The 22568-nt window shown below is 49.8% G+C and overlaps 2 protein-coding genes across 9 annotated transcripts in view; one reads left to right on the top strand and one right to left on the bottom strand.

Annotated features, from left to right (window-relative positions):
* Window positions 1-22568, bottom strand: part of LOC307032753 (phosphatidylinositol 4,5-bisphosphate 3-kinase catalytic subunit alpha isoform-like) — a 71170-nt gene that overhangs the window by 11522 nt on the left and 37080 nt on the right. The window contains exons 17-27 of one of the 2 annotated variants that reach the window (XM_079670974.1): window positions 19890-20054; window positions 13927-14030; window positions 13547-13646; window positions 13155-13226; window positions 12965-13071; window positions 12295-12416; window positions 12134-12212; window positions 11887-12057; window positions 11689-11806; window positions 11296-11447; window positions 9096-9244 (exon numbers count right to left, since the gene is read on the bottom strand). In XM_079670974.1, coding sequence (XP_079527100.1) covers window positions 9096-9244; window positions 11296-11447; window positions 11689-11806; window positions 11887-12057; window positions 12134-12212; window positions 12295-12416; window positions 12965-13071; window positions 13155-13226; window positions 13547-13646; window positions 13927-14030; window positions 19890-20054 — 1339 coding nt within the window. Of the gene's footprint in view, window positions 1-9095; window positions 9245-10854; window positions 11073-11295; window positions 11448-11688; window positions 11807-11886; window positions 12058-12133; window positions 12213-12294; window positions 12417-12964; window positions 13072-13154; window positions 13227-13546; window positions 13647-13926; window positions 14031-19889; window positions 20055-22568 lie in introns of those variants that run through there. The other variant, XM_079670975.1, reaches the window with a different exon arrangement.
* On the top strand, window positions 16228-19483 carry LOC307032754 (E3 SUMO-protein ligase ZBED1-like). 7 transcript variants are annotated; one of them, XM_079670977.1, is made up of 4 exons: window positions 16228-17698; window positions 17818-18083; window positions 18569-18695; window positions 18824-19483. In XM_079670977.1, the coding sequence occupies exons 1-3, from the start codon at window positions 17109-17111 to the stop codon at window positions 18610-18612; spliced, it is 900 nt and encodes a 299-aa protein (XP_079527103.1). In that variant the 5' UTR covers window positions 16228-17108; the 3' UTR covers window positions 18613-18695; window positions 18824-19483. The 7 variants fall into 7 exon arrangements, with proteins under 7 accessions (XP_079527103.1, XP_079527102.1, XP_079527108.1 ...); XM_079670976.1 differs by having other exon boundaries at window positions 18819-19483; XM_079670982.1 differs by having other exon boundaries at window positions 17818-18141; window positions 18819-19483.

Raw genomic sequence — 22568 nt, 5'->3', positions numbered from 1 at the left:
ACAGCTCAGACTGAGAGGCTCTGATAACTACAGCTCAGACTGAGAGACTCTGATAACTACAGCTCAGACTGAGAGGCTATGATAACTACAGCTCAGACTGAAAGGCTCTGATAACTACAGCTCAGACTGAGAGGCTCTGATAACTACAGCTCAGACTGAGAGACTCTGATAACTACAGCTCAGACTGAGAGACTCTGATAACTACAGCTCAGACTGAGAGGCTTTGACAACTACAGCTCAGACTGTGAGACTCTGATAACTAAAGCTCAGACTGAGAGACTCTGATAACTACAGCTCAGACTGAGAGACTCTGATAACTACAGCTCAGACTGAGAGGCTCTGATAACTACAGCTCAGACTGAGAGGCTCTGATAACTTCAGCTCAGATTGAGAGGCTATGATAACTACAGCTCAGACTGAGAGGCTCTGATAACTACAGCTCAGATTGAGAGGCTATGATAACTACAGCTCAGACTGAGAGGCTATGATAACTACAGCTCAGACTGAGAGGCTCTGATAACTACAGCTCAGACTGAGAGGCTCTGATAACTACAGCTCAGACTGAGAGACTCTGATAACTACAGCTCAGATTGAGAGGCTATGATAACTACAGCTCAGACTGAGAGGCTCTGATAACTACAGCTCAGACTGAGAGACTCTGATAACTACAGCTCAGACTGAGAGGCTCTGATAACTACAGCTCAGACTGAGAGGCTCTGATAACTACAGCTCAGACTGAGAGGCTCTGATAACTACAGCTCAGACTGAGAGGCTCTGATAACTACAGCTCAGACTGAGAGGCTCTGATAACTACAGCTCAGACTGAGAGGCTCTGATAACTACAGCTCAGATTGAGAGGCTCTGATAACTACAGCTCAGACTGAGAGACTCTGATAACTACAGCTCAGTCTGAGAGAGATAACTACAGCTCAGACTGAGAGGCTCTGATAACTACAGCTCAGACTGAGAGACTCTGATAACTACAGCTTAGACTGAGAGACTCTGATAACTACAGCTCAGATTGAGAGACTCTGATAGCTACAGCTCAGATTGAGAGGCTCTGATAACTACAGCTCAGACTGAGAGACTCTGATAACTACAGCTTAGACTGAGAGACTCTGATAACTACAGCTCAGATTGAGAGACTCTGATAACTACAGCTCAGACTGAGAGGCTCTGATAGCTACAGCTCAGACTGAGAGGCTCTGATAACTACAGCTCAGACTGAGAGGCTCTGATAACTACAGCTCAGACTGAGAGGCTCTGATAACTACAGCTCAGACTGAGAGGCTCTGATAACTACAGCTCAGACTGAGAGGCTCTGATAACTACAGCTCAGACTGAGAGGCTCTGATAACTACAGCTCAGACTGAGAGGCTCAGATAACTACAGCTCAGACTGAGAGACTCTGATAACTACAGCTCAGTCTGAGAGGCTGATAACTACAGCTCAGATTGAGAGGCTCTGATAACTACAGCTCAGACTGAGAGACTCTGATAACTACAGCTCAGACTGAGAGGCTGATAACTACAGCTCAGATTGAGAGGCTCTGATAACTACAGCTCACACTGAGAGGCTCTGATAACTACAGCTCAGACTGAGAGGCTCTGATAACTACAGCTCAGACTGAGAGACTCTGATAACTACAGCTTAGACTGAGAGACTCTTATAACTACAGCTCAGATTGAGAGACTCTGATAGCTACAGCTCAGATTGAGAGGCTCTGATAACTACAGCTCAGACTGAGAGACTCTGATAACTACAGCTCAGATTGAGAGGCTCATAACTACAGCTCAGACTGAGAGGCTGATAACTACAGCTCAGACTGAGAGACTCTGATAACTACAGCTCAGACTGAGAGTGATAACTACAGCTCAGACTGAGAGACTCTGATAACTACAGCTCAGACTGAGAGGCTCTGATAACTACAGCTCAGACTGAGAGGCTCTGATAACTACAGCTCAGACTGAGAGACTCTGATAACTACAGCTCCGACTGAGAGGCTATGATAACTACAGCTCAGACTGAGAGGCTTTGACAACTACAGCTCAGACTGAAAGGCTCTGATAACTACAGCTCAGACTGAGAGGCTCTGATAACTACAGCTCAGACTGAGAGGCTCTGATAACTACAGCTCAGACTGAGAGACTCTGATAACTACAGCTCAGACTGAGAGGCTATGATAACTACAGCTCAGACTGAGAGGCTTTGACAACTACAGCTCAGACTGTGAGACTCTGATAACTAAAGCTCAGACTGAGAGACTCTGATAACTACAGCTCAGACTGAGAGGCTCTGATAACTACAGCTCAGACTGAGAGGTTCTGATAACTACAGCTCAGATTGAGAGGCTATGATAACTACAGCTCAGACTGAGAGGCTCTGATAACTACAGCTCAGATTGAGAGGCTATGATAACTACAGCTCAGACTGAGAGGCTATGATAACTACAGCTCAGACTGAGAGGCTCTGATAACTACAGCTCAGACTGAGAGGCTCTGATAACTACAGCTCAGACTGAGAGACTCTGATAACTACAGCTCAGATTGAGAGGCTATGATAACTACAGCTCAGACTGAGAGGCTCTGATAACTACAGCTCAGACTGAGAGGCTCTGATAACTACAGCTCAGACTGAGAGGCTCTGATAACTACAGCTCAGATTGAGAGGCTATGATAACTACAGCTCAGACTGAGAGGCTCTGATAACTACAGCTCAGACTGAGAGACTCTGATAACTACAGCTCAGACTGAGAGGCTCTGATAACTACAGCTCAGACTGAGAGACTCTGATAACTATAGCTCAGACTGAGAGGCTCTGATAACTACAGCTCAGACTGAGAGACTCTGATAACTACAGCTCAGACTGAGAGAGATAACTACAGCTCAGATTGAGAGGCTCTGATAACTACAGCTCAGACTGAGAGACTCTGATAACTATAGCTCAGTCTGAGAGGCTGATAACTACAGCTCAGATTGAGAGGCTCTGATAACTACAGCTCAGACTGAGAGACTCTGATAACTACAGCTCAGACTGAGAGGCTGATAACTACAGCTCAGATTGAGAGGCTCTGATAACTACAGCTCAGACTGAGAGGCTCTGATCACTACAGCTCAGACTGAGAGACTCTGATAACTACAGCTCAGACTGAGAGAGATAACTACAGCTCAGACTGAGAGGCTCTGATAACTACAGCTCAGACTGAGAGACTCTGATAACTACAGCTTAGACTGAGAGACTCTGATAACTACAGCTCAGATTGAGAGACTCTGATAGCTACAGCTCAGATTGAGAGGCTCTGATAACTACAGCTCAGACTGAGAGACTCTGATAACTACAGCTTAGACTGAGAGACTCTGATAACTACAGCTCAGATTGAGAGACTCTGATAACTACAGCTCAGACTGAAAGGCTCTGATAACTACAGCTCAGACTGAGAGGCTCTGATAACTACAGCTCAGACTGAGAGGCTCTGATAACTACAGCTCAGACTGAGAGACTCTGATAACTACAGCTCAGACTGAGAGGCTATGATAACTACAGCTCAGACTGAGAGGCTTTGACAACTACAGCTCAGACTGTGAGACTCTGATAACTAAAGCTCAGACTGAGAGACTCTGATAACTACAGCTCAGATTGAGAGGCTATGATAACTACAGCTCAGACTGAGAGAGATAACTACAGCTCAGATTGAGAGGCTCTGATAACTACAGCTCAGACTGAGAGACTCTGATAACTATAGCTCAGTCTGAGAGGCTGATAACTACAGCTCAGACTGAGAGGCTCTGATAACTACAGCTCAGACTGAGAGACTCTGATAACTACAGCTTAGACTGAGAGACTCTGATAACTACAGCTCAGATTGAGAGACTCTGATAGCTACAGCTCAGATTGAGAGGCTCTGATAACTACAGCTCAGACTGAGAGACTCTGATAACTACAGCTTAGACTGAGAGACTCTGATAACTACAGCTCAGATTGAGAGACTCTGATAACTACAGCTCAGACTGAGAGGCTCTGATAACTACAGCTCAGACTGAGAGACTCTGATAACTACAGCTCAGACTGAGAGACTCTGATAACTACAGCTCAGACTGAGAGAAATAACTACAGCTCAGACTGAGAGGCTCTGATAACTACAGCTCAGACTGAGAGGCTCTAATAACTACAGCTTAGACTGAGAGGCTCTGATAACTACAGCTCAGACTGAGAGGCTCAGATAACTACAGCTCAGACTGAGAGGCTCTGATAACTACAGCTCAGATTGAGAGGCTATGATAACTACAGCTCAGACTGAGAGGCTCTGATAACTACAGCTCAGACTGAGAGGCTCTGATAACTACAGCTCAGACTGAGAGGCTCTGATAACTACAGCTCAGACTGAGAGGCTCTGATAACTACAGCTCAGACTGAGAGACTCTGATAACTACAGCTCAGACTGAGAGGCTCTGATAACTACAGCTCAGTGAGGTAAAGGACTCTCTAAGGGTGATAGTTAACTTCAGTCTCAAATGGTTTGGTCATCATTTATGTAAACAAATATTTCCAAGGTGCACCTTTATATGATCATTATAGTTATACAAAATAAGAGAATAACAGGTATGAAATAATTCCAACTCATACTATAAAACAGTAAAACAAAAATGGCAGGTGGATGTGGGTGGAGGCATATGGAGGCAGGAGGAGGTGGAGGCAGGAGGAGGCAGGTGGAGGCAGGTGGAGGCAGGGGGAGGTGGATGAGGTGGAGGCAGGTGGAGGCATATGGAGGCAGGGGGAGGTCGAGGCAGGTGGAGGAGGGTGGAGGTGGAGGCAGGTGGAGGTGGAGGCATATGGAGGCAGGTGGAAGTGGAGGCAGGTGGAGGTGGAGGCAGGGGGAGGTGGAGGCAGGGGGAGGTGGAGGCAGGTGGAGGCAGGGGGAGGTGGATGAGGTGGAGGCAGGTGGAGGCATATGGAGGCAGGGGGAGGTCGAGGAAGGTGGAGGAGGTGGAGGTGGAGGCAGGTGGAGGTGGAGGTGGAGGCATATGGAGGCTGGTGGAGTTGGAGGTGGAGGCAGGTGGAGGTGGAGGCAGGTGGAGGTGGAGGCAGGTGGAGGTGGAGGTGGAGGCATATGGAGGCTGGTGGAGTTGGAGGTGGAGGCAGGTGGAGGTGGAGGCAGGTGGAGGTGGAGGCAGGTGGAGGTGGAGGTGGACGCAGGGCGAGGCAGGTGGAGGTGGAGGCAGGAGGAAGTGGAGGCAGGTGGAGGTGGAGGCAGGAGTAGGTGGAGGCAGGTGGAGGTGGAGGCAGGAGTAGGTGGAGGCAAGAGGAGGTGGAGGCAGGTGGAGGTGGAGGCAGGAAGAGGTGGAGGCAGGAGTAGGTGGAGGCAGGTGGAGGTGGAGGCAGGAGTAGGTTGAGGCAGGTGGAGGTGGAGGCAGGTGGAGGTGGAGGTGGAGGCAGGTCGAGGTGGAGGTGGAGGCAGGAGTAGGTGGAGGCAGGTGGAGGTGGAGGCAGGTGGAGGTGGAGGCAGGTGGAGGTAGGTGGAGGTGGAGGCTGGTGGAGGTGGAGGCATATGTAGGCAGGAGGAGGTGGAGGCAGGAGGAGGCAGGTGGAGGCAGGTGGAGGCAGGGCGAGGTGGATGAGGTGGAGGCAGGTGGAGGCATATGGAGGCAGGGGGAGGTCGAGGCAGGTGGAGGAGGTGGAGGTGGAGGCAGGTGGAGGTCGAGGCATATGGAGGCAGGTGGAGGTGGAGGTGGAGGCAGGTGGAGGTGGAGGCATATGGAGGCTGGTGGAGTTGGAGGTGGAGGCAGGTGGAGGTGGAGGTGGAGGTGGAGGTGGAGGCAGGGCGAGGCAGGTGGAGGTGGAGGTGGAGGCAGGAGGAAGTGGAGGCAGGTGGAGGTGGAAGCAGGAAGAGGTGGAGGCAGAAGTAGGTGGAGGCAGGTGGAGGTGGAGGCAGGAGTAGGTTGAGGCAGGTGGAGGTGGAGGCAGGTGGAGGTGGAGGTGGAGGCAGGTGGAGGTGGAGGTGGAGGCAGGAGTAGGTGGAGGCAGGTGGAGGTGGAGGCAGGTGGAGGTAGGTGGAGGCTGGTGGAGGTGGAGGCATATGTAGGCAGGAGGAGGTGTAGGCAGGAGGAGGCAGGTGGAGGCAGGGCGAGGTGGATGAGGTGGAGGCAGGTGGAGGCATATGGAGGCAGGGGGAGGTCGAGGCATATGGAGGCAGGTGGAGGTGGAGGCAGGTGGAGGTGGAGGCAGGTGGAGGCAGGTGGAGGTGGAGGCATATGGAGGCTGGTGGAGTTGGAGGTGGAGGTAGGTGGAGGTGGAGGCAGCTGGAGGTGGAGGTGGAGGCAGGGCGAGGCAGGTTGAGGTGGAGGTGGAGGCAGGAGGAAGTGGAGGCAGGTGGAGGTGGAGGCAGGAGTAGGTTGAGGCAGGTGGAGGTGGAGGCAGGTGGAGGTGGAGGCGGGTGGAGGTGGAGGCAGGAGTAGGTGGAGGCAGGTGGAGGTGGAGGCAGGTGGAGGTAGGAGTAGGTGGAGGCAGGTGGAGATGGAGGCAGGTGGAGGTGGAGGCAGGAGTAGGTGGAGGCAGGTGGAGGTGGAGGTGGAGGCAGGAGAAGGTGGATGCAGGTGGAGGCGGATGCAGGAGGAGGTGGAGGCAGGCGGATGCAGGAGGAGGTGGATGCAGGAGTAGGTGGATGCAGGTGGAGGTGGAGGCAGGTGGAGGTGGAGGCAGGTGGAGGTGGAGGCAGGAGGAGGTGGAGGCAGGAAGAGGTGGATGCAGGTGGAGGCAGGTGGAGGTGGAGGCAGGTGGAGGTGGAGGCAGGAGGAGGTGGAGGCAGGAAGAGTGGGATGCAGGTGGAGGCAGGTGGAGGTGGAGGCAGGAGGAGGTGGAAGCAGGAGTAGGTGGAGGCAGGTGGAGGTGGAGGCAGGTGGGGGCAGGTGGAGGCGGGTGGAGGTGGAGGCAGGAGGAGGTGGAGGCAGGAGGAGGTGGAGGCAGGTGGAGGTGGAGGCAGGTGGAGGCGGGTGGAGGTGGAGGCAGGTGGAGGCAGGAGGAGGTGGAGGCAGGTGGAGGTGGAGGCAGGAGGAGGTGGAGGCAGGTGGAGGCAGGTGGAGGTGGAGGCAGGAGGAGGTGGAGGCAGGTGGAGGTGGAGGCAGGAGGAGGTGGAGGCAGGAGGAGGTGGAGGCAGGTGGAGGTGGAGGCAGGTGGAGGCAGGAGGAGGTGGAGTCAGGTGGAGGCAGGTGGAGGTGGAGGCAGGAGGAGGTGGAGGCAGGTGAAAGTGGAGGCAGGAGGAGGTGGAGGCAGGAGTAGGTGGAGGCAGATGGAGGTGGAGGTGGAGGCAGGAGAAGGTGGATGCAGGTGGAGGCGGATGCAGGAGGAGGTGGAGGCAGGCGGATGCAGGAGGAGGTGGATGCAGGAGTAGGTGGATGCAGGTGGAGGTGGAGGCAGGTGGAGGTGGAGGCAGGTGGAGGTTGAGGCAGGAGGAGGTGGAGGCAGGAAGAGGTGGATGCAGGTGGAGGCAGGTGGAGGTGGAGGCAGGTGGAGGTGGAGGCAGGAGGAGGTGGAGGCAGAAAGAGGTGGATGCAGGTGGAGGCAGGTGGAGGTGGAGGCAGGAGGAGGTGGAAGCAGGAGTAGGTGGAGGCAGGTGGAGGTGGAGGCAGGTGGAGGCAGGTTGAGGCGGGTGGAGGTGGAGGCAGGAGGAGGTGGAGGCAGGTGGAGGTGGAGGCAGGTGGAGGCGGGTGGAGGTGGAGGCAGGTGGAGGCAGGAGGAGGTGGAGGCAGGTGGAGGCAGGTGGAGGTGGAGGCAGGAGGAGGTGGAGGCAGGTGGAGGCAGGTGGAGGTGGAGGCAGGAGGAGGTGGAGGCAGGTGGAGGTGGAGGCAGGAGGAGGTGGAGGCAGGTGGAGGTGGAGGCAGGTGGAGGCAGGAGGAGGTGGAGGCAGGTGGAGGCAGGTGGAGGTGGAGGCAGGAGGAGGTGGAGGCAGGTGAAAGTGGAGGCAGGAGGAGGTGGAGGCAGGTGGAGGTGGAGGCAGGTGGAGGTGGAGGCAGGAGGAGGTGGAGGCAGGAGGAGGTGGAGGCAGGTGGAGGTGGAGGCAGGAGGAGGTGGAGGCAGGTGGAGGTGGAGGCAGGAGGAGGTGGAGGCAGGTGGAGGTGGAGGCAGGTTGAGGTGGGTGGAGGTGGAGGCATGAGTAGGACCTGGAATGAGAGGTGGTGTTTCTGATGAATTTCTTAAATATTACATGGCTTAGTTGAATAATGGATTCTGATTGGAAAGTCCAGAGATTGTTAATAGTCGATCACAGATCTGGCTCCATGATCTTTGCTCTATAATGACGCCTCGCTGCAATGATCTCTTACCGTTTCCTTTATACTCAGATCAATGTTTATTCAATCTGTCTTTCTACCTGTCTCCCTCACTACCTATCTCCCTCACTACCTATCTTCCTCTCTACCTATCTCCCTCTCTACCTATCTCCCTCTCTACCTATCTCCCTCACTACCTATCTCCCTCTCTAACTATCTCCCTCTCTACCTGTCTCCCTCTCTTCCTCACTACCTATCTCCCTCTCTACCTGTTTCCCTCTCTACCTATCTCCCTCACTACCTATCTCCCTCTCTACCTATCTCCCTCTCTACCTGTCTCCCTCTCTACCTATCTCCCTCTCTACCTATCTCCCTCACTACCTATCTCCCTCTCTACCTATCTCCCTCTCTACCTGTCTCCCTCTCTTCCTCACTACCTATCTCCCTCTCTACCTGTCTCCCTCTCTACCTATCTCCCTCTCTACCTGTCTCCCTCTCTACCTCTCTCCCTCACTACCTATCTCCCTCTCTACCTATCTCCCTCACTACCTATCTCCCTCTCTACCTATCTCCTTCTCTACCTGTCTCCCTCTCTACCTGTCTCCCGCTCTACCTCTCTACCTATCTCCCTCTCTACCTATCTCCCTCTCTACCTATCTCCCCCACTACCTATCTCCCTCTCTACCTATCTCCCTCTCTACCTGTCTCCCTCTCTACCTATCTCCCTCTCTACCTGTCTCCCTCTCTACCTCTCTACCTGTCTCCCGCTCTACCTGTCTCCCTCTCTACCTGTCTCCCGCTCTACCTGTCTCACCCCCTGTCTACCTGTCTCACCCAGTGCCAGGGTCTTCCTCAGGTAAGCAATGTCGTCGAAGCTCTGCAGCTCCGGCATGCCGCAGCCCAGCAGCAGAGAGAAGAGGTTGATGAAGAGGCTGGCGTGCTGACGTATCAACAGGTAGGCTTTATAACACATCTCCTGGAACCTGAGAGACAGACAGGTGAGAGACAGACAGGTAGGCTTTATAACACATCTCCTGGAACCTGAGAGACAGACAGGTGAGAGACAGACAGGTGAGAGACAGACAGGTAGGCTTTATCACACATCTCCTGTAACCTGAGAGGCACACAGGTGAGAGACAGACAGGTAGGCTTTATTACACATCTCCTGGAACCTGAGAGACAGACAGGTGAGAGACGGACAGGTAGGCTTTATAACACATCTCCTGGAACCTGAGAGACAGACAGGTGAGAGACAGACAGGTAGGCTTTATAACACATCTCCTGGAACCTGAGAGACAGACAGGTGAGAGACAGACAGGTAGGCTTTATAACACATCTCCTGGAACCTGAGAGGCACACAGGTGAGAGACAGACAGGTAGGCTTTATTACACATCTCCTGGAACCTGAGAGACAGACAGGTGAGAGACAGACAGGTAGGCTTTATAACACATCTCCTGGAACCTGAGAGGCACACAGGTGAGAGACTGACAGGTAGGCTTTATTACACATCTCCTGGAACCTGAGAGACAGACAGATGAGAGACAGACAGGTAGGCTTTATAACACATCTCCTGGAACCTGAGAGGCACACAGGTGAGAGACAGACAGCTAGGCTTTATTACACATCTCCTGGAACCTGAGAGACAGACAGGTGAGAGACAGACAGGTAGGCTTTATAACACATCTCCTGGAACCTGAGAGGCACACAGGTGAGAGACAGACAGGTAGGCTTTATAACACATCTCCTGGAACCTGAGAGACAGACAGGTGAGAGACAGACAGGTAGGCTTTATAACACATCTCCTGGAACCTGAGAGACACACAGGTGAGAGACAGACAGGTGAGAGGCAGACAGGAGAGAGACAGACAAGTAGGCTTTATAACACATCTCCTGGAGCCTGAGAGACAGACAGTTGAGAGATAGACAGGTAGGCTTTTTAACACATCTCCTGGAACCTGAGAGGCAGACAGGTGAGAGACAGACAGGTAGGCTTTATTACACATCTCCTGGAACCTGAGAGACAGGTGAGAGACAGACAGGTAGGCTTTATTACACATCTCCTGTAACCTGACAGACAGACAGGTGAGAGACAGACAGGTGAGAGACAGACGGGAGAGAGACAGACAGGTGAGAGACAGACAGGTAGGCTTTATACCACATCTACTGGAACCTGAGAGACAGACAGGTGAGAGACACACAGGTAGGCTTTATAACACATCTCCTGGAACCTGAGAGGCAGACAGGTGAGAGACAGACAGGTAGGCTTTATTACACATCTCCTGAAACCTGAGAGACAGACAGTTGAGAGACAGACAGGTAGGCTTTATACCACATCTACTGGAACCTGAGAGACAGACAGGTGAGAGACACACAGGTAGGCTTTATAACACATCTCCTTGAACCTGAGAGACAGTCAGGTGAGAGACAGACAGGTAGGCTTTATAACACATCTCCTGGAACCTGAGAGGCAGAAAGGTGAGAGACAGACAGGTAGGCTTTATAACACATCTCCTGAAACCTGAGAGACAGACAGGTGAGAGACAGACAGGTGAGAGACAGACAGGTAGGCTTTATAACACATCTCCTGGAACCTGAGAGACACACAGGTGAGAGACAGACAGGTGATAGACAGACCGGTGAGAGACAGACAGGTGAGAGACAGACCAGTAGGCTTTATAACACATCTCCTGGAACCTGAGAGACAGACAGTTGAGAGACTGACAGGTAGGCTTTATAACACATCTCCTGAAACCTGAGAGACAGACAGGTGAGAGACAGACAGGTAGGCTTTATAACACATCTCCTGGAACCTGAGAGACAGACAGGTGAGAGACAGACAGGTAGGCTTTATAACACATCTCCTGAAACGTGAGAGACAGACAGGTGAGAGACAGACAGGTAGGCTTTATAACACATCTCCTGGAATCTAAGAGACACACAGGTGAGAGACAGACAGGTGAGAGACAGATTGATAGACAGACAGCAGGACAGACAGGTTGAGAGACAGACAGGTGGGCAGACAGGTGGACACACCTCTCAAACTCCTTGGTCTTGGTGGACTCCTGCACTCCTTTGCTGATGACGATGAGGAAGTCCTGCGTGAGGACGAAGGGGACGCGTTCTCTCTTATAACCAAACTTCTTCTTCTTGTGGTCCAGGAAGTGACCAAAATCAATGTGGAACAGCTGGAAGCAGAGACAGGTGAGAGACAGACAGGTGAGAGACAGGCAGGTGGAAGTCAATGTTTGAAGAGCTGGAAGCAGAAACAGAGCTAACATGCTAACAGCAGCACGCAACTAGCAGAGCTAACATTCTAACTGTAGCATCGACTAAACACTGAGTCAGGTCCGTCATGGTTAGTAAAACGCTAAAACCGCTGAGTCATGCTGAGTCACCTGTCTGTCTCACCTGTGGAACCTGTCTCACCTGTCCGTTCTCCTTCACCATGATGTTGGAGTTGTGTCGGTCTCCGATCCCCAGAATGAACGTCGCCACGCAGTAACCAGCACAGGACCTGGTGAACAGGTCGATGGCTCGGTCATACCTGAGAGACAGACAGGCAGTGAGACAGGTGACAGACAGTAAGACAGGTAACACACAGGTGACAGACAGACGTGTACTGACGCCTCCCCGCGGTTCTTGTCTTTGATCCAGTGGTGCAGGGTGTTGGAGTTGAACTGCAGCGCCCCCTTCAGGCCGCCCTTGCACTGGATCTGCATGATGGTGAAGCTGTTCTTCACTACCTCGATCAGACCCACGCAGTCTCCGATGGACAGACAGCCGTACGGCAGCATGCTGCAGACAGACAGGCAGACAGACAGGTGATTCAGGATGCTTTATATCGCTGTTAAGCCTTGAGTCCGGTTCTCACCGCAGGTCCAGGTTCTGGTTCTGCCAGATGTTTTCCATGATCTTGATGATCTGCAGAGTCAGCATGTCCTGCCGCAGGTCTGCAACACACACAGGTCACAAACTACATTACCCACAATCCCCGGTCCCTTTGAAGTGTTGTGTTTGCGCTGAGCTAGCTACCATCTCCATTCTTAAAGATGATCTCGTTGTTGGTAAAGAGCAGCTCCGACATGATGTCAGGATTCTCCCAGTTCAACCACAGAGGACGCTTCGCCGAAGACATGATGCGGCACTCCTCCAGCCTGGGGGGAATAATGTACATTAACAGTGTTTGGATGATTGGTTGGTTGGTTGGTTGGTTGGTTGGTTGGTTGGTTGGTCATTTGGTTTGGGTTAATTGTTCATTTGGTTGGGGAAAGTTGGTTGGTTGGTTGGTTGGTTGGTTGGTTGGTTGGTTGGTTGGTTGGTTGGTTGGTCATTTAGTTAGGGTTAGTTAGTTGGTTAGTTGGTCAGTTGGTTGGTTAGTTGGTTAGGGTTAATTGGTTGTTTGGATGGCGTTAATTGGTTGGTTAGTTGGTTGGTTGGTTGGTTGGTTGGTTGGTTGGTTGGTTGGTTGGTTATTTGGTTGGTTGGTTGGTTGGTTGGTTGGTTGGTTGGTTGGTTGGTTGGTTGGTTGGTTGGTTGGTCATTTGGTTGGGGCAAGTTGGTTGGTTGGTTGGTTGGTTGGTTGGTTGGTTGGTTGGTTGGTTGGTTGGTTGGTTGGTTGGTTGGTCATTTGGTTAGGGTTAGTTGGTTGGTTAGTTGGTTGGTTGGTTGGTTAGTTGGTTAGGGTTAGTTGCTTCAGGGTTACCTGAGGTTTCCAAGCTGGTGGACGGGGTTCAGAGGAGAGACGAATCCCTGGAGAGCCTCCATGTAGTCAGGACGAGACATGTGTTCAACAAGGAACTTCATCTGAGTCTGTCAACCAATCACACCAAGAACACCTCATTATCATCCAATCACATCACATCTGATTATAAACCAATCACATAGTTTCGTACTTTCTGTGTTTCGTCCTTCTTTTCTTGTTTCAGTGTGTCGGTCAGATTTACCAGTTTATCCATGGCCTCAACCTGCACACACACACCCCGACGCACACACACACACACACACACACACACACACACACACACACACACACACACACACACACACACACACACACACACACACACACACACACACACACACACACACACACACACACACACACACACACACACACACACACACACACACACACACACACACACACATTAGAGTTCAAGTAACAATTCTTAAGTTAAGTAACAGTTTCATGATTGTCAGTTTCAGGTATTTCAGCCATTTCAGTGCTCACCTGTGTGTTCAGCTGTTTCAGTCTTACTTGTGTGTTCAGGTGTTTCAAGCTTACCTGTCTGTTCAGGTGTTTCAGGTACATGCCGCAGGCTCTGCAGAAAGCTTCCAGCAGGAGGCCGAACCGGCGGGACACCGTCTTGTTGTGCATCTCTGACCTGAGGACAGACTTCTTATTAGTCTGAACATTAGACTAACCCCTGCTAACTACAACTAACTAACTCTGACTAACTTCAACTAACTGGCTAAACCTGACTAACTTTAACGAACTGACTAACCCTGAGTAACTTTAACTAACTTACTAACCCTGACTAACTTTAACTAACTGACTAACCCTGACTAACTAACTCTAACTAGGATCTCTGTATCTGTCAGTGATGAGGTCTCAGGTTTGGATTAGGGATCTTGGTTTAGCTCTTTATCGCCTGTGTTGCTCACTTGAGATGCCAGAAGAAGAAGTGCCCGATCCTCTGATTGGTCAGGGCTTTCTTGATCAGGAAACGAGCCAGAGGATTGTCCAAGTACATCTCGTACTTAAGCACCTGCAGACACACAGAGAACCGGACATCAAACCTAAAGATCTGCACCAGAAGGTGAGATGAACCTGCACCAGGAAGTGAGATCTACCTCACCAGGAGGTGAGATGTACCTGCACCAGGAGGTGAGATCTACCTCCAACAGGAGGTGAGATGTACCTGCACCAGAAGGTGAGATCTACCTGCACCAGGAGGTGAGATTAACATCACCGGAAGGTGAGATCTACCTGCACCAGGAGGTGAGATTAACCTCACCAGGAGGTGAGATCTACCTCCACCAGGAGGTGAGATTAACCTCACCAGGAGGTGAGATGTACCTGCACCAGGAGGTGAGATGTACCTCACCAGGAGGTGAGATGTACCTGCACCAGGAGGTGAGATCTACCTCCACCAGGAGGTGAGATGTACCTGCACCAGGAGGTGAGATGTACCTCACCAGGAGGTGAGATGTACCTGGACCAGGAGGTGAGCTGTACCTGCACCAGGAGGTGAGATGTACCTCACCAGGAGGTGAGATGTACCTGCACCAGGAGGTGAGATCTACCTGCACAAGGAGGTGAGATCTAACTCACCAGGAGGTGAGATTAACCTCACCAGGAGGTGAGATGCACCTCACCAGGAGGTGAGATGTACCTGCACCAGGAGGTGAGCTGTACCTGCACCAGGAGGTGAGATCTACCTGCACCAGGAGGTGAGATCTACCTCACCAGGAGGTGAGATGCACCTCACCAGGAGGTGAGATGTACCTGCACCAGGAGGTGAGATGTACCTGCACCAGGAGGTGAGATGTACTGAGATGTAACTTTTTTTCCATAACATATTAAAGTCTCCAAGTCCGTGACTTTTCCTGAAAGTGTGTTATGTAACACCCTCTGTTGTTAAAAATTGTCAATATGAAGTCAGATTGAAAAGATCGCCAAATAAATTGCCATTTATACCCATATCCGCCAGCGGGTAATATTTACCTCATAGAAAATGCAGCGTAAACATGGCGTGTTGCTATAGCAACGCCTTTTGTCTTTGCGGTTCCTTATAGATAGAGAGATAGATAGAGAGAGATAGATAGATATATTGATAGATAGATAGAGAGAGATAGATAGATATATAGTTATAGATAGTGTAACATCTTGGAGAATACAAGATCTTGGATGACTGAGCTCACGTTGAGGACGTAATGCATGTGTGCAGGTTACGTGCCAGTTGAATAAAGATGGGCACTCGGAATGAGAGAAGTAGTCCGCGTCGTCTGTTTATGTAGACAATTATATGTTCCTAGAACAGAACATTACAGATGGATCGATAGATAGTTATAGATAGAGAGAGATAGATACATCAATAGATAGTTATAGATAGAGAGAGAGAGAGAGAGAGATAGAGAGATTTGTACCTAAACAAAACCCAAGTCTAACACCAAGCGTTTAAATCAGCACTTGTAGCGATATTTTAAACTTCATGCTATCTGCACAAACTATATCATATGAAAAGCTGAGAGTCCACAGATTATATTGGTATAAGTTTCATCCCTGTGCGATCAAAACTCACTGTTCTGTCTGATAAATAAAAGAACATTGTACCTTGCAAATCAATAGCGGGTACATTTGACCCGTTGGCGGTTTTAGGTATACAGCGACCTCTGGCGGTTCTAGTGTTAACCTCACCAGGAGGTGAGATGTACCTGCACCAGGAGGTGAGATGTACCTGCACCAGGAGGTGAGATGTACCTCACCAGGAGGTGAGATGTACCTGCACCAGGAGGGGAGATGTACCTCACCAGGAGGTGAGATGTACCTGCACCAGGAGGGGAGATGTACCTCACCAGGAGGTGAGATGTACCTGCACCAGGAGGTGAGATGTACCTGCACCAGGAGGTGAGATGTACCTCACCAGGAGGTGAGATGTACCTGCACCAGGAGGGGAGATGTACCTCACCAGGAGGTGAGATGTACCTGCACCAGGAGGGGAGATGTACCTCACCAGGAGGTGAGATGTACCTGCACCAGGAGGTGAGATGTACCTGCACCAGGAGGTGAGATGTACCTCACCAGGAGGTGAGATGTACCTGCACCAGGAGGGGAGATGTACCTCACCAGGAGGTGAGATGTACCTGCACCAGGAGGGGAGATGTACCTCACCAGGAGGTGAGATGTACCTGCACCAGGAGGTGAGATGTACCTGCACCAGGAGGTGAGATGTACCTGCACCAGGAGGTGAGATGTACCTCACCAGGAGGTGAGATGTACCTGCACCAGGAGGTGAGATGTACCTGCACCAGGAGGTGAGATGTACCTCACCAGGAGGTGAGATGTACCTCACCAGCTGGTGAGATTAACCTCACGAGCTGCAGGAGGTGAACAGGATGTCTCACCTGTACGAGCTGCAGGAGGTGAACAAGAGGACTCACCTGTACGAGTAGGGCTGTGCAATTTAATCGATCCTGCGATATATATCGATATTTTGTTTCCCGAGAAAGTATCGATATTTCAGCTGCGAGTATCGATATATTAAGTCCCATTCAAATCCCCCGTGTTCCGCCTGGCACTCTGCTCGCTGCCCATCCCCCCCACCCCCCGTTCGCTTTGCATGAAGAGCGATTACGTCAGCCAGCCGAGCCGCTAGTGTCGCTGTAGAGCATTTCTAGATACACAGACGCCGGTGTCTTCTTCTCGCAGTGAGTGCCAAGCGGTTCAGGAGAATGGCGGCAAACATTAACCCAGCACCTTCGTGCTTAAAAGCAGATGTGTGGGAGCACTTCGGCTTTAAAAAGAAGAAGGAAAGTGACAATTTAGATAAAACTATGGCGGTTTGCAAGCTGTGTCACACAAATGTGAAATACTCTGGAAATACCACTAACCTACGAACCCACCTACAACGTCACCACCCGGACAAGGTAATGCTAATTGGGGAACTCAAGAAGCTGCGGCCGCGGCGTGACCCAAAACAAACCGTGCTGGACAGCGATGGCGGTTGTTCCCACAAGTTCCCATCTACTTCACCAAGGTCGCAGAAGATTACAGAGTCCATTGCCTACTTTATTTGTCAGGATTTGAGACCTTATTCCGTGGTAGAAAACATAGGTTTCGGCGCATGGTGAACGCGATGGAGCCCCGCTATCCTGTTCCAACCCGCCAACATCTCACCAAGGTTTGCGTTCCCAGGCTGTATACTCAGACAAAGGCACACGTCAAAGCCTCCCTGGGCAAAGCGGAGAGAGTTGCCCCGACATGCGACGGGTGGACCTCGCGAACAACTGAAGCATATGTCTCCATCACGGCCCACTTTATTAACGAGGAATGGGAGCTTGTTACGTATGTATTACAAACCAGGGACATGCCCGAGAGCCACACCCGACACAACCTGGCAGAACATCTAAGAAAGGCCCTCGCTGAGTGGGAAATCACAGAAAAGGATCCAGTAATTGTCACTGACAACGCGTCAAATATGACATTAGCAGCTGAGGAGGCAGCGTTCACACTTCACGTCAAATGCTACGCACACACCCGAAATCTGGCTGCACAACGTGCCCTCAAAATCACAGCAGTCGCACGCCTGTTGGGAAGAGTGAGACTCATTGTGAACTTCTTCAGACGAAGCACCACAGCCAACCACATGCTGAAAGAGAAACAGAGGCTTCTACAACTACCAGAGCACAAGCTGATGACTGACGTGGTTACAAGGTTTGTGCGTAGTTACTTTTCAATTGTTTATTTTGTTTTTATTTCAAATGTATTTTGTCATTGATAAATACATTTAAATAAATCTATAAATAAAGTTTCTTACTTTTATTTAACTACAGGTGGAACAGTGCACACGACATGCTGGAAAGATTCCTTGAGCAACAACCGGCCATCTGTGCAGCCCTGCTCTCGAGTGAGGTGAGGAAGACCGAGAAGGATCTGTGCACACTGACTGAGTCAGACATGACAACAGCTGAAGAACTAGTCAGCGCGCTGAAGCCCATGAAGAAGGCTACACAGTACATGTCCAAGGAGAAGACCCCAACGTTGTCAGTCATCGCACCCCTCCAGGACACACTGATCAATGGACTGAAACCGATCGAAGGTGAATCTGCAGTCATAAAATAGATGAAGGCTGCCATGTCTGGGGATCTTCAGAAGAGGTACATCGACCTCAAGGCAACTCTCCATGCATGTTCAGCAATGGATCCAAGATTCAAAAGTCTTCCCTTCCTGACTGAGAACCAAAGACAGGAAGTTTTTGATGGACTGATTGCAGAGGCTCAGGATCAGCCAATGCCATCAGAGTTAAGGCAATGATGGTACTGCTAGGTTTAACCCTTGGCCTTGTATCCTATGTAACATCTCCTGGTGAGAGTAAGCATAGGCCTAAATAATACATTGTTCAAAATTTAAAAGGCAAATCCTACAATGTTAACTGTTTAAAATGCATAAATATTCAATTGTTTAAAAAGAATAAATACTATCATGTTAACAGTTTTAAAGGCATAGATTTTAAATACACTAATTAAAAGATGTATTACAGTGAAAGCTCATGAATTTCATTTCATGTTGACCTATTTCATTTAGTTGTCACTTTGGAGTGTGGTCGAAGAGGGCACAGGAACATTTAATGGTAGCACTGATGAGGGGATGGCATCCGAAGAAGAGACTGTAGATGATGGTGTGCGATTCAAGGAAGGAGAGAGCACTCAAGGTCAGTATCACCCATTGTTATCAAGTGAAGCACACTGTGTTGTCTGAACCTCTGAGTAGGAATTATGGAATGTGATTAACTATAAATAATGTGTTTTTGTTTTTATTGTTTATTTATTTGAAGGTCAGCATCCTCCACCCAGGAATCCAAAGCCGTCTTGTCCACTGGCTGCCCTTCTTGGTGGTGAACGATACGGTGGTGGAGCACAACCCAAGACAAATACCCAAGAGAACCAGGCCAAGGAGCAGATGACCCGCTACAAGGAGGCAGATCTCTTGGAAGTGAAGAAGATCCACTGGTCTGGTGGAAGGAGCACCAGTATGAGTATCCACTCTTGTCACACCTTGCTAAAAGGTACCTGTGCATCCGTGGCACTAGTGTCTCCTCGGAGAGGGTCTTCTCTACCGCCGGAGATATCGTCACTGCTCAGAGAAGTGCACTTCTCCCAGACCACGTTGATCAGATTATATTCCTGAACAAAAATCTGAAGAGAATGTAGATGCAGTTATGTAGAGAGGAGCCTGTTTAGTGTTTTTGGCTTAAATGTTACTGCTTTGGACTTGAATTATTGGCAGGTACATTTTACATTAAATGTTGTTCTTATTGGCTACCTCATATTCTGTGTTAAGCTAAAAGTGCTGCAAAAGAATCTGTTCAGAACAGGCCACCTGCTGCACCTTTTAATTCTCCATTGTCCATTGTGATACTGCACTTTATGTACTTACGTTTCAAATGCTTGTAAGCTACAGTTGGCACTGTTTCAATAAATGAAACACATTTTCTCACCACATCTTTTGATTCATTTTGTCCAGCATTTGCAAGCTGTAGACTCTCTGTCTAGTCAAAGCCATATGGTATAATTGATGCTTTCAGTTTTCAGTTGAATTAATTAAATCCAAGTCAATGGAACACTCACAAGATGGCGCCAAAATCACACTGTCCCTTTAAAATCTTTCAGAAAATGATGTAAGTGTATCGAATTATATCGAATCGTATCGTTGGCTGAATATCGTGTATCATGTAGTGAGATTAGTGTATCGCCACAGCCCTATGTACGAGCTGCAGGAGGTGAACAGGAGGACTCACCTGTACGAGCTGCAGGAGGTGAACAGGAGGACTCACCTGTACGAGCTGCAGGAGGTGAACAGGAGGACTCACCTGTACGAGCTGCAGGAAGTGAACAGGAGGACTCACCTGTACGAGCTGCAGGAGGTACTGCGACAGCTTGTCGTCGCTCAGTCCCTGCACCAGGCAGCGCAGAGCGAACTCCCTGACCATCGGATCAGGGAAGTTGCAGTCCAACAACTCCAGAGCAGATTCAGGCTCCATCAGAGGCCATTCCTTCAACAAGCAGTACATCTGAGGAGGAGGAGGAGGAGGAGGAGGAGGAGGAGGAGGAGGAGGAGGAGGAGGAGGAGGAGGAGGACACAAACAGGTATCGGTTGAGAATTGAGGAAGAGAGAATGATCTGGATCTTTGGTTGGTTAAGTGTAGTGGTTTGTTGGTTAGGGTTAGGGTTCTGTAACCCTCTTTGGTTGGTTAAGTGTAGTGGTTTGTTGGATAGGGTTAGGGTTCTGTAACCCTCTTTGTTTGGTTAAGTGTAGTGGTTTGTTGGTTAGGGTTAGGGTTCTGTAACCCTCTTTGGTTGGTTAAGTGTAGTGGTTTGTTGGTTAGGGTTCTGTAACCCTCTTTGGTTGGTTAAGTGTAGTGGTTTGTTGGATAGGGTTAGGGTTCTGTAACCCTCTTTGGTTGGTTAAGTGTAGTGGTTTGTTGGTTAGGGTTAGGGTTCTGTAACCCTCTTTGGTTGGTTAAGTGTAGTGGTTTGTTGGATAGGGTTAGGGTTCTCTAACCCTCTTTGGTTGGTTAAGTGTAGTGGTTTGTTGGTTAGGGTTAGGGTTCTGTAACCCTCTTTGGTTGGTTAAGTGTAGTGGTTTGTCGGTTAGGGTTCTGTAACCCTCTTTGGTTGGTTAAGTGTAGTGGTTTGTTGGATAGGGTTAGCGTTCTGTAACCCTCTTTGGTTGGTTAAGTGTAGTGGTTTGTTGGTTAGGGTTAGGGTTCTGTAAGCCTCTTTGGTTGGTTAAGTGTAATGGTTTGTTGGTTAGGGTTAGGGAATGCTCCGGTTTTGGGAAAAATTAACATGGGATCACTCCGGTCAATGTACGTACTTCGTCTCACTGGAATATTAATGGCCAGATTGAATACAACATCGACCCAATTTCTCCGGTCAATGACAGGAGAGTTTTGAAAGTGACAAAACACTGTTCCACACATTTAAAAACACTTAATCAATGTTTACCCAGGATTCAGACACCTCCCCTTGCTTGTAAAATGCGGTGATGCGCCCTGGAGGTATCCTACTATTTAAAACATGTATACCCAGGATTCAATCACTTTGCCTGGCTGTGAAGCATTCTGTTCTCTGGGTGCAGTCTGGGTGCAAGAGCCATGTGCTGCGAGGAGCACTCTGGGTGCGCTCTGTGGGGTCTCGCAGCCCGCTCCTCTCTGGCTCTGCTCCACGCCTCTATTCACAGTACTTGCATGTGTCTTGGTCAAAATATGGCATTGGTCTGTCAATTGGTCTCAAAATTGTTTAACTATGGAGAACATTCATCTTTTTTCCCCAAACCCTCTATTCTCACTGCTTTTCCCCAGGTTTCAGAGACTTATTGCTGGGTATAAAATCGACATGCATCACTCTGGTAGTCTGATACCTTCACAGCAGTGACTATGGAGGTGGGGGGGGGGGTCTGTAATAACAGTTTGACCCGGGGGTCCAAGCCCTTATTGCTGGGTATAAAATCCACGTGCATCTCTCTGGTAGTCTGAGGCCCTAAGAGCAGCGACTCTGCTGTTTTTAACCTGCTTGTCCATTTGACCATTCAAATGTTAACGAAACGGACAGACTTCCGTACACACCAGCGGCTGTCGGATTAAAACAATTTGATACACTTTTAACACTCATGTAGCCAAGATTCCTGCTCCTTTCCTGGGTAACACAGTGAGGTGACGCAGCCTGTCCTCTAGATGCACTCTTGGTGGGGGGGGGGGGGGGGGGGGGGGGGGGGCGGGGGGGGGCTCTCGCAGAGCCACTCCCTCCTCTCTGGCTGCTGCTGCGGGTATAAAAGCCACATGCATCACCATGGATCTCTGCATCTTTCCGGTGTCTGTCCTGGATGAGTGAAATAATCAGAGTTCTTTGTCCAATCTTGCTACTAATTGATATCTTTTAATAGGAATCTCTGTTTGACATGTGTTGATATTATTCAATTTCTTCTGAAATAGCACCTTGTGAATGACCCATTTTAATTAGAAACTGAATTAAAACAGTGTGTGCCCTCTCTGGGTACACAGTCATCCTCTATTTACACCACTTTTCATGGTGTGTTTGTGCCCTGGTTGTCTTTTGACTGAATTGAAACAGTTTCCCCGCCTTTCAGAGATTTATTGATGGGTAAAATAATCATCATTCTGTATAAATATGTTTGTCAATATCATGTATGCAACATGATAAGTTGGGGTCCACAAAGCTGACACAAGATACCCGCATATAAGCACTGATCTGATGGGTAAAATAATCATCATTCTGTATAAATATGTTTGTTTCCGCTTGCTTTCCATCAGCACCTGGACGTCATTTCAAACGGAGAGTGACTATGGAGAGGGGGGGGGGCTGCAATAACACCTTCCCCACCTTTCATATACCTATGTCTGGGTATAAACGCCATGTGTATCACCCTGGATCTCTTCATGTGTGTGTGCCTGTGAGTCTGAGGCCCTAACAGCAGCGACTCTGCTATTTTTACCTGCTTGTCCATTTGGCCATTCAAATGTTAACGAAATGGACAGAGCCCCAGTTTTCCCCGTAAAATGCTT

This window comes from Notothenia rossii, assembly GCF_949606895.1.
Source record: "Notothenia rossii genome assembly, chromosome: 3".
NCBI lineage: Eukaryota > Metazoa > Chordata > Actinopteri > Perciformes > Nototheniidae > Notothenia > Notothenia rossii.
This window is presented reverse-complemented; position numbering and strand designations above follow the sequence as displayed.

What these genes read in the sequence shown, in the direction of transcription:
- LOC307032754 (XM_079670977.1), top strand. Translation starts at nt 17,109, where the DNA reads ATGGTGAACGCGATGGAGCCCCGCTATCCTGTTCCAACCCGCCAACAT. An exon ending in ATGACTGACGTGGTTACAAG is followed by an intron (nt 17,699 to 17,817) that starts GTTTGTGCGTAG and finishes ATTTAACTACAG; the next exon opens with GTGGAACAGTGCACACGACA. An exon ending in TGGACTGAAACCGATCGAAG is followed by an intron (nt 18,084 to 18,568) that starts GTGAATCTGCAG and finishes TATTTCATTTAG; the next exon opens with TTGTCACTTTGGAGTGTGGT.